This window comes from Kwoniella mangroviensis, assembly GCF_000507465.2.
Source record: "Kwoniella mangroviensis CBS 8507 chromosome 1 map unlocalized Ctg02, whole genome shotgun sequence".
Classification (NCBI taxonomy): Eukaryota; Fungi; Basidiomycota; class Tremellomycetes; order Tremellales; family Cryptococcaceae; genus Kwoniella; species Kwoniella mangrovensis.
This window is the reverse complement of record NW_027062534.1, coordinates 945,684-961,992: the sequence shown is the minus strand read 5'-3', so window position 1 is coordinate 961,992 and position 16,309 is coordinate 945,684. Positions and strand designations below refer to the sequence as shown.

General features: G+C 43.6%; 6 protein-coding genes across 6 annotated transcripts; 5 read left to right on the top strand and 1 right to left on the bottom strand.

The window, feature by feature from the left end:
- Positions 1–1,318: 1,318 nt before the first annotated feature.
- On the bottom strand, positions 1,319–3,810 carry I203_105457 (uncharacterized protein; the record flags this gene model as incomplete). Its single annotated transcript, XM_019144616.1, has 7 exons — positions 1,319–1,500; positions 1,633–2,110; positions 2,260–2,480; positions 2,594–2,834; positions 2,946–3,177; positions 3,234–3,296; positions 3,383–3,810. 7 exons carry the CDS (start codon positions 3,808–3,810, stop codon positions 1,319–1,321), a joined length of 1,845 nt encoding a protein of 614 aa, XP_019005951.1.
- A 1,727-nt stretch (positions 3,811–5,537) lies between these two features.
- On the top strand, positions 5,538–10,362 carry I203_105456 (uncharacterized protein; the record flags this gene model as incomplete). The annotated part of the gene is made up of 14 exons (XM_019144615.1): positions 5,538–6,302; positions 6,418–6,770; positions 6,839–7,179; positions 7,269–7,623; positions 7,713–7,932; positions 7,990–8,112; positions 8,167–8,616; positions 8,685–8,708; positions 8,773–8,862; positions 8,916–8,980; positions 9,051–9,125; positions 9,187–9,278; positions 9,341–10,142; positions 10,251–10,362. 14 exons carry the CDS (start codon positions 5,538–5,540, stop codon positions 10,360–10,362), a joined length of 3,867 nt encoding a protein of 1,288 aa, XP_019005950.1.
- Positions 10,363–11,120: 758 nt separating this feature from the next.
- On the top strand, positions 11,121–11,753 carry I203_105455 (uncharacterized protein; the record flags this gene model as incomplete). The annotated part of the gene is made up of 4 exons (XM_019144614.1): positions 11,121–11,251; positions 11,424–11,512; positions 11,581–11,600; positions 11,673–11,753. The coding sequence occupies 4 exons, from the start codon at positions 11,121–11,123 to the stop codon at positions 11,751–11,753; spliced, it is 321 nt and encodes a 106-aa protein (XP_019005949.1).
- An 873-nt stretch (positions 11,754–12,626) lies between these two features.
- Positions 12,627–13,203, top strand: I203_105454 (uncharacterized protein; the record flags this gene model as incomplete). The annotated part of the gene is made up of 4 exons (XM_065517783.1): positions 12,627–12,763; positions 12,838–12,947; positions 13,041–13,060; positions 13,123–13,203. 4 exons carry the CDS (start codon positions 12,627–12,629, stop codon positions 13,201–13,203), a joined length of 348 nt encoding a protein of 115 aa, XP_065373087.1.
- A 690-nt stretch (positions 13,204–13,893) lies between these two features.
- On the top strand, positions 13,894–14,382 carry I203_105453 (uncharacterized protein; the record flags this gene model as incomplete). Its single annotated transcript, XM_019144613.2, has 4 exons — positions 13,894–13,913; positions 14,015–14,124; positions 14,194–14,213; positions 14,296–14,382. The coding sequence occupies 4 exons, from the start codon at positions 13,894–13,896 to the stop codon at positions 14,380–14,382; spliced, it is 237 nt and encodes a 78-aa protein (XP_019005948.2).
- An 817-nt stretch (positions 14,383–15,199) lies between these two features.
- I203_105452 (uncharacterized protein) lies at positions 15,200–15,840 on the top strand (the record flags this gene model as incomplete). Its single annotated transcript, XM_019144612.1, has 4 exons — positions 15,200–15,339; positions 15,428–15,537; positions 15,635–15,654; positions 15,724–15,840. 4 exons carry the CDS (start codon positions 15,200–15,202, stop codon positions 15,838–15,840), a joined length of 387 nt encoding a protein of 128 aa, XP_019005947.1.
- Positions 15,841–16,309: the final 469 nt, after the last annotated feature.

Genomic DNA, 16,309 nt, shown 5'->3' with positions numbered 1-16,309 from the left:
ATCCATTCCGCAAGCTTTAAATGGGATGGGGAAATAATTGGTCAGGTCTGATTCGTTATTTTGACTTTTTCTTCGTTTCCCTTCCTGCATCATCACCTCGAATGAAAGGTCATCTTCTATCTTGTTTTCATACATGCCATTCTCATTACTCGTTGTACACTAGACATTAGCAAAGATGCCATCAGGAAATTTCAGATTCAAAGTTCGTCCAAGGAAGGGTGAGTGATGCTGTACCCATCCTCATTAAAACAGCTTACATCGAAGGATGCTGATCATATTCCTACCTATCCGAATATCTTGTTCATCGAACATTACCATATATCTTCCCTACCACGATCACATCTGTGCATGTCCATCATGATCCCCTCATTCGATTAACGGCAATCCATTCACACCGTCCTTACCTCTACCCGGTAAATCACTGGTGACAGACCAGATAATTGTCCCGTGCGCTCCTGAACTCACCACCCTCCTAGCATGTTTCGCAACGACCGGCGATCTCAGGCATACAGCGGCATGTGCGGATTCAGCAAAGGCCTTGCAGAACTGTATGAGTAACAGGCATGTGGCCGGTGGTAAGGGGAAGAGTTCGGTGAGTGTGTTTCTTCTGTCGATTTAAAGGATTGCAGGAGGTGGTATAGAAATCGATGGTAGGGGATGGGATTATTCGGAAATTGGTATGTAGGAAGGAGGAGATGGATCATAAGAAGGTTTTATACCTTGTATTTTATGATTGATAGTGAAAGAAGATTGGATTGTACAACGATAATATGATAAGAAGGAACGACAGAGATGTTAGGTTGAAATTCGATTCCCTTCCTCCTCGAGCTATCCTCCTCTTCACAAGAAAATTCACCATACCAACTTGTCGCGACTGAACGAAAACGAATGAATGCTAATGAATCTATTGGTTTTGCCTTGTGTTTCAGATCAATCACTTATTAGGCAAGATCAGACGATGATCACCCCCAACGATCCTATCTCCTTATACCACCTTCTTCCACCTACTCTCATCGCGAGACACTGCCATATCTTGGGAAAAGCACGAGTACATGGATATTGGCTAGTCGCTTCATCGTAACAATCATACCATATCATATATGTACACACTACGCATCGGACATATCAATCAGATGTCATTGTCATACCTCAACATCAATCATCACTGCTCAACGATGGGCAAGTATCTCACTCGGAAGACATGAAAGTGCATATACGTGTAGACGCATATACCAAATCTAATCTATCTGTACAGTACCCTGTACCAAATCAACTGATCTTTTTCTATTCCGTTATACCATCCCCTCATCTCAGTAATTCACAACTTGGAACCATTCTCGCCAGTCAATTTCTTGGCCCTCTCCATCATCTCCTTCAATTCCTCCGCCGCGGCGCAAAGTGCATTACCGAATTTCTCAGCATCGTTATTCTTGGTGGTTATACACCATGTGATTTTATCGTCCAAGATTGAATAAGAAAGCCCATAGCCATCTTCGACGACTATACTCATACAAAATTCATATATCAGCACAGTATCTTCTTTTCTACCTCACTATCTCACTGAAAATCCTCTGGGTCGTTGATCCATGTCCTATTCAAATAAAAAAGCTGAAGAGCAAAACTTTCACTCACCCTCACCGTAACCCCATCCATCCAACAATTTACTACTCAACTGACTCGTACTCAATTCCCAATGTCCACTCCTCAACCCAGCTTTATCCGTAAATACCTCTGGTACCGTCTCTCCTTCGGTGGTATTAACCAATTTCTTCAATCCGAACAAATGTCTATCTACTCCCTGAGCATCCGCGGCCCAAGACGAATATTGTATATGTCTTTCGATTGCTTTACGGAACTTTGCTTCTCTCTCCGTATCTTTCGCGTTGGAATCCAACATGGCTTCGCAGAATTCTTTAGATTGAGAAGAAGCAGATCGGATAACCTCGGTTCGACCTAGTAGGAATTTACGTGTCTGACATGACTCGTAGGTGATTCCAGGTCGACCGAACTGTCGATGGAAAGCAAGTTGTTTTACCATTTGGACCCATCCGTCCGGTGAGACTTTATGCGTTTTGATCAAGTTTTTACCATACCCTTCGAAGTTGACCATCTGAAAACAAGAAAATACATATGAGTGAATGTACTTCTCTAACAAACAGATATAGTCCAATCCCATGATGAAATCACAAGGAAATCGGAATCCAACAAAACGGAGTGAAATTGACATTAATTATAGGTGTATCGGTGCTAAGAACTCACCTTTAGATCCTGTAAACCCATCTCTTCACCAAAGCCCTTCCTTGACTTCTCCACGATGCCTTTCAATTTTTCATTCAATTCAAATTCCACTTCTTCAGGTTTGGGCATGGGATCTTTCGATTTCTCGTTTTCGGGAAGTTCCAGGGGTATCTTACCAGCTTGAAGTGAAGCTAGCGTGAACTCGTTGAGACGCAGAGTAGGTGTTCCATCCAACATCGAGTCTAAGATAGAGAATTTAATATCAATATCTCAGTAATCGATTGAAGTAAGGCGATGATTAAGTACATAGATTGTATAGCAAATAAAGGTCTTGGGAATATGGAAGCTGACTCACGTTCACCATTAAATCCTGATTCTCCATCAGCATCCACGATGATCTGATGTTTATCGAACCATCTATTGAACCCTTTACCACTAGGTGATCTATCGTGTCCACCAGCCCAAAGGGACCATGCTCTCGAATCGTCCGTGGAGGGCGCAGGTCCATCATCTAGACATACAAGGAGGATTGCAGAGTCAATAGTATCGATGGAGGATTTGTTGGCAGGTGAAAGGGAGATTAAGTGATCTCGAGCCTGATGAAGTATAAGTCAAATCAGCATGGCGACAAACGGTGTGCATTACATACCACCGGGATTGGTAAAATAAGATTGCAGACAGAGGATGAGATAAACAATCATACTCACATCAGTCCATGTATCTCGATTATCACCAGTCAGAATCCCCAGCCCACTACCTTCTTTGGCATCTGCAACTTTCTTAATCTCTTTGAAAGCATTGACCAGATCCTGTTTCCCTCTACCTTTCGTATCAACTTTGAAATACCGATTATTCCTTAGTACGACTATATGATGGTGGTCTGATCCATGATTGACTGGTAGGTCGGCTGGTTTCGTTGGTGTTCTGACAGCGTTGAATCTGATATGAAACGAAGAATTAGCTGAGGAATGGATACAGAGAAAAGCTTAGCTCACAGGTATTGATACGAGTTCATACATAGTGGTTGACCTTTGACTTTTTCAGGTTCTAGTATTTCGCTATAGTATGTAATCCACCATGTCAGCTAAAGCCAGACATGTGTATATCACCACAATATACAAAAACCGATATCAACATTACTCACCTATCAACCAACTTCTTAAACTCTACCGTGGCTCTAACAAGTTCCGCCGCTCTTTCCTCTTGACTCGCCCCCTGTCCTAATCCTCTCTTGTGAATATAGAAATAACTGACATCAGGTATGATCCGACCTCTGTAACCCATATAGGCAGTATCATTCCACCATTCACTCAACCATGATTCCTTTTCTTTCGATCGATCTTCTAATCTCTTTTGAAGTACTTTTGAAAAGTCACTTTTCAAGAAGGATTTCACCAGCCCTTCGTTTCGGGTGTATTCCTCAGTGGTAAGGAGCGGCTTGAGCGTCTCGAGGTATTTGTGGAATGTTGAATTGAGAGTTGGAACAGGCAGATGAGGGAGGGTAGATTGAGAGGCGTAAAGGGGTTTGGCACCGGTGGAGGATGATCGTTTGGGGGAATTGAATATGGACATTGTTGAGGACTGTTCGAGGAGATTTGTCAGCTCGATCGTTCGTTGGCAAAAGGGATGTAGGTACGTGCAGTAAATATACTCACTCTTACACCCGGTAGAGCTAACGCTGTGATGGACCGAGAGATACGTGGGAATGAAGAAGCTGGGTATTGTCGAATGAGCATTGGATGAGATATGGCTGTTGATAGATGGATGTCTGTTCAGGAATGGCTGTTCACAATCCTGTCAACATCCTTGATTGTTCTATAGTTGTATTTTATAGTCAGAGAGAGGTTGTGAGTGGAAGTGAATCAACATGAGCTTTGCTTGCTTGGTCGTACCGGTGGCCGGTTCCACTTTGACCACTGATCTGGTAATTCCAATTATCCTTTTACACGTCCTCATAACACCCTTACACCCGGTAAAAGTGGGGTCTCATATAACCGATTTTGATTCCGACCAACACCGAATTCACCATTCACCATTCACCGGGCTTAAGCGATGCTTGACTCATCATCCATCCTATCCCCAGCGATCCAATCGGTCACCTTGGTTCATTTTTCCACTGTGCACTGCCTGGGCATGATAGCTGACAGCGGATAACAATAGCTTGTCATGAAGATCCGCGGTTCGTAGGTTGATCAGATCAATTAAGCATCCTCACTGAAAATATTGCAAGTAAGTAACAAGATGTTTGTGTTGGATTATGGTCTCGTATGTTGTTGTTCTTTTTTGATCAAGTAAAGTCGTCATATCTATCCGTCCATACAGCTCTTGTCGAGATGCATGAAATAGCAGTGCTCAAATAGAATCTTCTATATTACGGTACCCGTACATGTACGCTACTCGTTCGCACTACCATCACTACCGCTAGGTCAACCCGTGTTACCACGTTTTTTGATTTTTCCAGAAAACCCAGATAGACCAGATCAGACCAACGTAAACGCGGGGTAAAACAATGGGAAGTGTGCGGGGATGATTTCTTTTTTTTGTTGCGTCTGTTGCTTTCTTTGCGAATTTAGAAACACAGCCTCGATATAGAAGGGAAACAATTCAACGATTAGACGATTAAACTCTTTCCAGTTTCACATGCGATCATAGACAGGCAGACTTATGCAATCGTATTGGATCATTGGATCATGTCATTCAAGAACGACAAACCAAAGCCAAGCCAAGGCCAGCTCATATCATAAGTATACGATTGACGAGTGTTGTAGATCATAGCATTGAGTAGCTCGTTCAACATCACACACGGGGCACGGACCGTTTCCACACATCGACCACGTATCAAAGGGTTGCTGGGAATCAAAGAGAAAGGAGTGAGAAAGAACAGGGGTAACAAAAGCATAGCATAGCAAATAGCATACAGACCTCATAGTGACCCCATCTTCATCTTAAGCATTACACCCATTCATTCATTTCATAGCAGTGAGTTCCTACACATCTCCATACCATTCATATTCATTGGTTGTACGTATACGTTCAGGCTGACTCGAGGTCAGTATAGACACATCACCATATCATATACATAATTTCACTTTCGACCAACTCCCGCTTGCCGCTCCACTCTATTACGCATTGACCTGACGATCCCATTACAGTTTTTCTTCAAGACCATTCACCATTCATTGCACTGTCTTCTCTTTATTCATCGATTCTGACTCGAACCCACTCATATACGGACGATAGCCACTTTCCTTCCCCGTCATTTACACTCCTTTCTTTACACACTCGATCGGGTTGACAACATGTCACATCGACCCAATGGATCGGGTGAATATCGAACCTCGCCGCCTAATCATCGTTATTCACATTTAGAGGAGAGTCAACCATCTCCAGCAGGTGCACCCGCAAGGTACGATGTAGAGATGGAAGATGAGACTTCACAACCTCTGCGTCAAGGTACATCACCAGTTCATTCACCAGCACCGTATCAAGATCATCATCAGTATCCTCAGACCTATCTCTCTCAACCTTACCAACAGAGCCCCAACCAACCCTATCCACAACAGCCGCCGCCTCCAGGTCATAATGTAGGATACGAAGACTCACCTGATCCGAACGCATCGACAGTCTGGTCAGCGTACGATAAGGTCGATCCCGATACATATGCTACCGAGTTGAAAGCCAAATTGTACGAAGATGTAGAAGCAGAGGCGGATGGGATGATAGTGAAAGAGAAGAAGAAGAAGGTTCATGCGACTGAAGTGATAGCTACCACTCGAGCCAGAAGGTGGTGGATCCGAATAACATGGTTATTGACTTGGTGGGTACCTAGCTTCCTATTAGTAAAGCTAGGTAAGATGAAAAGACAAGATGTGCGAATGGCCTGGAGAGAGAAATTGGCTATATTCGAAATGATCATTTTATCATGTGGGATCGTATTGTTCTATATCATCTTCTTTGGAAGACTGTTATGCCCCAATTCAGATAAAGCGTGGAACACATCGGAATTGGCTACTCATCAGGGAGAAGATGATTATATGGCTGCGATAGCTGGGAAAGTGTACGATGTGAGTACAAGTTTCTAAAATCACCCTATACTCCATCCCTCCAATCATGATTCTCAATCTGATATTCATCGTCCTCTCTTCTTCAGTATGTCATCCCACTGATCCTTCATTCCAGTTCACCAAATTCTACAAAGGTCAACACTCCGATTTCTCAGGCTACACCACTTCGAGCGATGTAATGCTCGAGTTTGCAGGACAAGATCTGACCAACTACTTCCCACCTCCTATGACGGTCGCTTGTCCTGGATTAGTCACCAACGAGGATCTTGCACTTATGCGAGCCAACTTCACCCCGATCGTATCCTACGCTGTACATACCAGTGGTAAACAGCAGACCATAACTGGGACCAAGCTGAATGCAGAAGACTGGTACACCAATCGATTGATGCCCGATTTGAAGCAGTATTACAAGGGTAGTTACGTGTTTGATAAAGGTACGATAGAGAATGGTGCGAATAGTGATTCGAAGTGAGTGTCTTGGCTAGTCAGTACAGACTATGTGTTGATATTAATCTGATTGTTCCTCGATCTTTCAGACAATGGGCCATATATAAGAAGAAAGTCTACGACCTATCCGACTACCTATACACCGTACAATACTATTCAGGATCAAGTGGCACCGATCTCCCAAATTATAGCTTCCTTAACGAAGATATCTCTGGTTTATTCCAATCCTCTTCAGGTCAAGATATAACCAAGTCCATGACTGAGATATTGGAAAAGCTACCTCAAGAAGAAGTAGATAATAACTTGAATTGTTTGGATAACGCTTTCTATCTTGGAGAGATGGATTTCAGAAAAGAGTCGAAATGTTTGGTACAAAACTATCTGCTTTTGGCTTTTAGTATTGTCATCATGGCTACCATTGGTGCTAAGTGTGAGTATCATTCTGATTTTCGTTTTTTTTTCTTCCTGTCTTAGTATCATGTGAGAACGTTTATGCTGACAAGATCGCTTCAACGATAGTCCTTGCTGCACTCCAACTTGGATCAAAGAGACAACCCGAACTTCTCGACAAATTCGTTATCTGTCAGGTACCATGTTATACCGAAGGTGAAGAATCGCTTAAGAAGACAGTTGATTCTCTGGCAGCGTTGAAATACGATGATAAGAGGAAATTGATCTTTATCATCTGTGATGGTAATATCATTGGTTCAGGTAACAACAGACCTACTCCTAGAATCGTATTGGACTTATTGGGTGTAGACCCGAAGCTGGATCCTGAGCCTCTGCTGTTCAAGTCTATTGGTGAAGGCTCGAAGCAATTGAATTATGGAAAAGTGTATAGTGGGTTGTACGAATTTGAGGGACATGTGGTACCGTGAGTAATTATCTCCTACCCCTACCCTTTCAATTGGAAATTTGGTCATCATCATACCTGAGTGACGTCGCTGATATAGCTGCTTCCAGTTACGTCGTTGTCGTCAAAGTTGGCAAACCATCAGAAACTTCTAAACCAGGTAACAGAGGTAAACGAGATTCCCAAGTTCTGCTCATGCAATATCTCAACCGAGTACACTTCGAAGCTCCTATGTCACCGTTAGAACTAGAAATCTACCACCAGATGAGAAATGTCATTGGAATTGACCCTGCATTTTACGAGTATATCTTCCAGGTGGATGCGGATACTGTTAGTGACTTTGCTGCACGTATCGGTCTTATAACTTACCTTTTATCACTCCCATAGACCGTTACACCTGACTCGCTCAATCGACTTATCTCATGTACTTCAGACGATCAGAAGATTATCGGAATCTGCGGAGAGACCAAGGTAGCCAATGAGAAGGAATCCCTTACCACCATGATTCAAGTACGTTCAGCTGGTCGTGCGAGGTAATAGCTCAGCTGACGTTGACCAATCTAGGTATATGAATACTACATCTCTCACCATCTGACGAAGGCATTCGAATCCTTATTCGGTTCCGTCACTTGTCTTCCAGGATGTTTTTCCGTTTATCGAATCCGTACCGCCGACAAGGGTCGTCCAGTAATCATCTCATCAATAGTCATTGACGAATATGCCGAGCCAAACGTCGATACGTTACACAAGAAGAACCTGTTTTCATTGGGTGAAGATCGATATCTGACTACATTGATGATGAAGCATTTCCCAACATTCAAAATGAAGTTCACCCCTGATGCGGTTGCACATACGGTCGCACCTTCTCGATGGAATGTGCTGTTATCGCAGAGGAGAAGATGGATCAATTCGACCATTCATAATTTAGCGGAGTTACTGTTCTTACCTGAGATGTGTGGATTTTGTCTGTTTAGTATGAGATGGATTGTTTTCCTGGATCTTTTAGGTACTATTGTGCGTTCAGCTATACTGCCCAGGATAAAATGATTCCAGCTGATACCTATCTTTCCAAATCACGATAGATCCTTCCTGCCACTTGTGGATATGTAAGTCGTCCATTTACAATAACCTAACTCTACAATGTGCTGATCGTACATCTTTCATCTATAGTTGATCTACTTGGTCATCGTGGTATCTACTAAACAAGCTGCTGTACCGGTCATCTCCCTCGCAATGATTGCTGCAGTATACGGTTTACAGGTAAGCTGGAGGAGTATTACATAAAGCGCATACAGCTAATTTGTATCGCCTAGGCACTTATCTTCATCATTAAGCGGGAGTTCATGTTGGTCGGATGGATGATTGTTTATATCTTAGCGTAAGTGATGTCTTCGATGGAGCAATTGCTGAACAGACCCACTTGCTAACATCCGTTTCAATCTAATCAGTTTTCCCGTCTACTCCGTCTTCTTACCACTGTACTCATTCTGGTCGATGGATGATTTCAGTTGGGGTAATACTCGGTGAGCTATGTTTGTGATGTCGACCTGTATATAGCTAACAGTACCCTCATAACGCCACTAGTAAGGTCGTCGGTGAAGGAAATCAGAAGACTGTGGTGTATGAAGACGATGAGCCCTTCAACGAGGGCATGATCCCTTATAGGACCTTTAAAGGTGAGTGCCGCTGGAAAAACCGTGGTGCATGCATAGCAACAGCTGACAACTTGTGCGCACAGAATACGAAGCGAATGCTTGGGAAACCGCGTCTTTGCACTCTGAGAAATCACGAGGAACCACTCAAACATTGGTTTCAAGGAGTCTTCACCCCTATCCGATATCCAACCGAGCTCCATCATTCCATTCTTCCGTATCCGAATTACCTCCAGGTGCAGATTATTGGCGAGACTCATCCCCGTTACGTCCTCAGCATTCTTCGAGAAACTTACGTCATGCCGAATCCAACCCATCGTTACGAGCTGGCTTCCAACCTAGGGATCGGGTGCAAAGTATGGCGGGAATGTCGATGTGGGGTAATGGATCGAACTACGATGTACATGGACATGGTGGCCCGCCTGGTGGACTGAACCCGATGTTTACTGGTGGAAGTTTCATGGATAATGGTTCGATGAGAGGAAGTACATTTTACCCTCCACCACCTCAACCTCAACAGTATGGCTCACCAATGATGAACCCTATGATGATGCCTTTCAATCCTATGGGTATGCCTGGACACATGTCACCTATGAACGGTATGGTGTCACCTGTACCTACTGGATCCCACCAGGGACAAGGTATGATGGGAATGGGAGCACCGAGAAATACCATCATGTCAGGTTTAGGAGGAATGGCGGGAGGACAGAATAACCAATCGAGAGTGTCATCTTACTCTTTAGCCACGACCGCCAACCCACTTGGAGGAGGAGAGAAAGATAAATTGGCTGGATTAACAATTGATGAGAGATCAGCGGAAGAGATTGATGACGAGGTGGTATTGGAGAAATTGAGAGCGTGGCTGAGTAAACAGGATCTGATGAATGTGTGAGTGGCAGAGTGCTTTCACCTGCAGTGGGATGGACGAGCCCCAATAGTGACTCGTAGATTACACCGTGTTGGTCACTTGCTGACGATGCTATCGTTTGCCTGCAGCACCAAACGTCAAACGAGAGAAACAGTCTATACACTCTTCCCTAATGCCAATTTACAATCGAGAGCTGGATGGTTGAATGAGAATATAGATAAGATCTTGAGTGAATCGTAGTTGATCGTACCGCCTCACCTTACAGTATCTGTATTTTCTTCTTCGACTTCTTACCAACCAAAATCAGGTCTCCAAGAGCGCTGGCTCTTTCTCTTTTTCCTCCTAATCATATTGCATGCGAATACGATCAACTAGTCATTGTTTGTGTTATACTCTTATTCCCATACTTTCATGACATTCATATTTTCACGGCTTCATGATGATCAACGGACAATGCATGGATTCCTCGAGGAATAATGAAGCTTAGCTCGAGACTCCGACAAGTTTCCGAATAAAGCGGTGCTGATGTCTGCTCCGCACACACTTCCAATCGGTCATTTCTCTACTGTACATTCGTCATCAAACGCTCCACTCCGCTCATCCCTAGTCCCGCACAGCATTCAACATCTCCATTGTGTTACACGGACAATTTCACATGATACAATTACCTGTTCTCTCAAACACACATGACCTCCTTAGTCTATTGCACGAGGCGATGAGATGAGTGGAACGGGATGAAAGGAGCTTCTTTTCCTTTTGTTCAACCTCGGAGACCGTTGGATGGTATTTTTAGCTGACCAAGTGTTATTGTACAGTGCAGTATACGAAATCTTGTGACCCATGTCGAGATTTGGGATATATAAAAGCTCAACACGTAAGTAGCAAGTAAGATCTCCAACTATATTCTTTACTTGTACTGACAATATTCCAAAGATAACCTAATTAATTTGCTTTAACGTAATCTCCACGAAGTTACCTCATTACAGTACCTGTTAACCATGTTCAACAAACTTTCTATCGTCGCTTTGTTGTTAGCCGTCAGCCCTCCAGCTCTCGTATACGCTTCTAGTGATAGAATCAAGATCAATAAGTCCTCCTGTATTGGGGATATCAATGTATTCGGTGATGTGTGAGTACATTATCAATCAACCTTGTCTTTGTCATGTGCATAACATGTACCGTACCGTACATCGGATGCACTTTGGCATTGGTTTCTGTAGAACAAAGAACACCTTTTTCACCCCACTCACTGTTCAATTGTGATGAAGAAAAGACTGATCTTCCACTGTCGTGTAACAAAGTTTCAAAGCCTATTGCCCCGCTTACAAAGCAAACGATCCTGCATACACGTTCAAAGCGGTATACTTCAATGCTCCAGAAGGTGAAACCGGTAAGTGGAGTCTTCGGCCATATACCGCATTTTGCTGACGATGGATGCCATGATATTTTATCCAATAGAACAAGCATACGCTTTCTGTGTAAGTCCTAATCCTGACACATATCACTATTGATACTTTCCAAAAGCTGATCAATCTTATCTTTCATAACAGAGTTACACCGAAGTCGCTTCTAACACTACCGAGCTCTTTACCGAGGAAGTAGCTCAAGCTTTAGGTGGTGGGAAAGCTTAGTGGAACCATATTGAATGATGGACTTTGATTTACTGTACTGATGTACGAGTGATCCGATATGAATGTTCTTTTTTCGTGTGAAGCATTTGATGGCGATTTGTACGGGATATGATACAGTATCACGATTCGAATCTCATGGTGGAGTACATCTCCGTCTATGATCATACTGAATCAAGACATATGTCATCTCGATGCAGAACACCCTTAGTTTGCTGATACGTGCATCTACTTCTGTAATTTAAGCCGCCTAAAAGACACATTATTCATTCGTTTGGCCTTCAATTTCATCCACCTAGGCCTGGGATCGTGATGCATACCTTTGCCGACCAACGCGGCTGTGTATCATGGTCTACTCTTTACTACCAAGTGCTTATGATAGGGATATATACACATGATATGTGTCTCGTTCGTTTCCTATGTCATCCGATCATTGCTTGAAAGTCTCTGTAAGATAGGACTGATCATGATTATGCACGTGAAGCTTGCCATTTGTCAATAGCAAATAATCCATTAGTATCTCAAGACGGTTGTCAAGTGATAAAACTGCTCAATTTATGGATACGGTACACTGAATGATGATCATAGGAAACGACTTGATGCCACGCCGACCGCTGATCTCTGATATACGAACTGATGGCAATTTGAGGGATTCCATCCCAAACAGGATCTGAACTCAGCTTTTTATCAGTCAGCTGGCCGTATGACCGATTACTTCCATCAGCCGCTCATCGTCAGTAAGGGGTGGATTGTTTTAACCATTGTATAATACTACTTTCATATCCTCAACTCAAAGCCTCTCACCCACTTCCTCTTCTCCTGTCACGTCTGCAACTAATCCTCCTGCCATCTGAACTTCCTCACTACTAGACTATAATGATGATTCAATCAACTATATTGGTCATTTTCTGCGCTCTCTTGGTTAATGCTAAAGAGGACCAAGGATCCAGTAATCACGATACTGTTCTGGTAGTCAAGCCATACTGTCAGACAATGGATCAATCCCAAGTCAAGTAAGTCTTCAATCCGACTTGACAGAGTACAGCACATACCATTCTTCCATGTTAAAAATGGTGAGCTGGCACAGCTTCGAGAAGCTTTGTCCTGTTTGGATCCCACCTCCAAATGTTACTGATGGATTTATCTATTCATCAACTACGTTCAACAAAGGTGATTGGGATGGTAATCTTCAAAGATGTGAGTACGCTTGTTTACACAATGGGAATCATAGTCACTACTGCCATTGGACTGAGGCTGATACATCTGTGAGGAGGGTCTATCATATTGCAGATTCCGCGAATGTCAGTTGCGTGAGTTGAAATCTTGAGGGGATAGTTTGTTCACTTTCGCTGATTTGTTTTGCCACTCTCAGCTGTACGTGACTTTCGGCTCTAGCAAGAACGTAGGTGGGGAAATTGCCGAAGCCCTCGGTGGCCTTTCGATCGATGAGTAATGGTAGGAGTCTCGTAGATACTGATCAATACAGTACACTATATGTTGAATTGCCCGCTTTGAGTGTAAGATGCAAACGTTATTTTGTACCGCATATTTTTGAACCACCGAATCTCAAACTGAATTTTGAGACCTTATTGCCCTGATGGCATTGACGTCGTGGCGATGAGCAGATGGGGTCGCAAGCATTGCGATCGGTCGAACGGTATGGTCATCTTCTATGCATAATCCAGAACGTTCCAGCTTCAACCACTTGATAGTGAACGCTGAATGTATGCTGCTGATCGTTGATGATGCAGCACCTCACCGGATGACCGTGCATCCCATCTTCTGATGTCAGATGATCATCCAAGCGGCAGGCCGAGATCTGTGTTACAGTAGCTTCATCATGATCGTATTAGCCGAAGAGGCTCCTTTGAGCTATTCACAGCAATTCGAAAGTCATGCCCAGACCATCCCCTGGGGGCGTTTGAAGGAATATATATATATACCCATCTTGGTTAACGTTTTTCGAGATCCCTTCGACTTATACAACGTCCACCTAGTCACCTTTTTATACACCCATACACTCGTATAGCTGTCACTTAGCCAAGATGAAGTTCACTTTGACCACTCTCATCTCCATCTCGTCAGGGGTCAAGATGACAACTACTCCAACCCTATCTTAGTGGCTAAACCCGATTGTCAATCGATGGATCAATTCCAATCTACGTAAGTCGAGTCTGACCCTTCGCACGCTTCGAGTTCATCCATCTTCTTTCGTTTGCCTCTTCACATTGGGCTCTTCAAACCTGAGATATACTGTGAGATAGCTTCGAGAAGCTCTGTCCTATCTGGGTGCCTCCTCCCACAGCTTCCGATGGATGTTACTACGATTCGACTTCTTTCGTAAGAGGTGGCTCAGATGGTAATTCACCAGATTGTGAGTATCGCATAATGCTATAAATTAATGTGTTAGTGAAGCTGACGTATGGTTATTGTGGACATGCAGATCTCGCTACTGTTAATTGTGTAAGGCATGCAAAATAATCAGACAGTACATACGGTAATCGTATTACGATTGAGCGCTAATGATGTTGTCGACACTTTATAGCTCTACACCACCAGAGGCGGACAGAAGAACGTCGCCTTCGAGATTGTCCAATCTCTCGGTGGCGCAATTGCCAATGAGGGAATCTAGATCCTAGGGGAATACTAAGCAGCACGCTATATACGTTGGCATTGTATGTGAATTGCAGACTTTTATTCTATCGATGGGGATGATTTGTATTTGAGATGTGATTTGTGATATTCCGCCTGTTGACGGATTACGCTCCGTATTCTTGAAACATCTTCTCCGGACTGAAGCAGGTCTAGCAAGCTATTTCATGGTTTGTGTCCATGTTAGCCCCATCTCCCCCTGAACTAAGAGTGATATCATTGGGTCCTTTGTACACGTCGTTAAAGCGTCTCCACATCCAAGACATCTCAGATCAGCTGATCACAACTTGATGGATGATCAGGTGTGCTGTATACCCCGGGTATCAATCATGATGTACAGCTGTGTTTCAATGTCCGATTCCAACTTCCGGTATACTGTACCACTTCGTATAAAATCATGGAAATAGCTCCGAGACCTTTTGTGTCCCATCAGACCACCCCGTTACCCCTCCTTTGGTATTGATAATCATTCACACCCGGAAAAGCTACTTTAGTCTCGACGATTGCGTTCCGCCCTCAGATTACCCCACTTACTTTGTACAGCAAAGTACAGCATGACATGCTTGTTTAGACCGATTATCCTGTTCACCGAAGGTATGAGCATCACACGTCCATTGTCCCACATGGAATATTGTTGCTCAAGCCGATTGACCATCTTTGGATTTCTTGGCGTAAAATTCCTCAGGAGATATAAAAAGGTGATATCGTTATCCCGTCCTTTGTCAATCATATCTCTTTCAAGATCGTCTTTTTGTCATCGACAGCTCTGAATTTTCGCTGATATACATCTGACAGTCATGTTCTCAATTCAAGTCGCTCTTACCCTCCTCACTTCCCTCGCACTCACCGCGTCGGCAAACCCAATCAAGCGGGACTTCCCTCCCCCTGTTGAGGTCATTAGACCCGAGAACAAGACTACCGAGCAGTTCAAACAAGAGTGAGCATCGTACTGGAGATAAGTTTCAGGAACTTTGACATTCCCATTGTAAGAAACGTGCATTCTGAGACTTGTGATGAACGTCCAGGTTCCTCGAGCTCTGCCCTAAGTATTATGGAGAGAGCGAAGTCACCGATCGACCAATCTTTGTTTTTGAGGATTTCCAAGAGAGCTTCGATCAAGATCAATGGGCTGGTAGTGAGTGACATTCTTTTTTTTTTGATCACTAAACATATTAAGTTGTCTCTCAAGAAAGATGATAGATACTGATGACAGAGTATCTGTTAATTCGCAGGAAAAGCAGATGTTAGCTGTGTAAGTACACTGCTTTCTCCAGAGTAAAACCTTCCGATGCCTAACTTGACAATGATGGGTTGTTTATAGATCTACCAATACCCTACTGCCGAGTATCAGAACATCGGTGTAGATGTAGCTATGGCCCTTGGAGGGGATGGAATCATCACCATTGATCCTATTGAGACTGGTGAAGGACCACAATGAGAGAGAGAACCTCATCATCCGGTAGGACACCGGAGCGGAGATAGGTGCTGTTCTGTTTGAGTAGCTCTCGAAGAGGAACCGGAGGTTTTTTTCTGTCTTGATAGGATATTGTATATCATGTGCATGTGATCGTCTCGATTTCGAATTTGCGTGCGATCATTGCACCTGAAACAGCGGACCAAATGAATCAGCATGCTCGTACGATAGGGTTTTTCTTCCTCGACATGTCAGAGTTTTCCTGTGTTGAGCCTTTCCGAGCAATGCATTGGGCATGCAGATCGCATCAGTTCTCGATCGAGTGATGTAAATATGTACTAGCCCTTCGGTCATCCTCCTCAGCCGTCGATCAAGTCCTCACCATTCGACCGACAGATGTCATATGGCGCGTCCGATGGTCTAAGCATCCTTTTGACCAACGATCACCGAGATCGACTTCACACCAATATTCTCTCATATGATATCCGCCCAG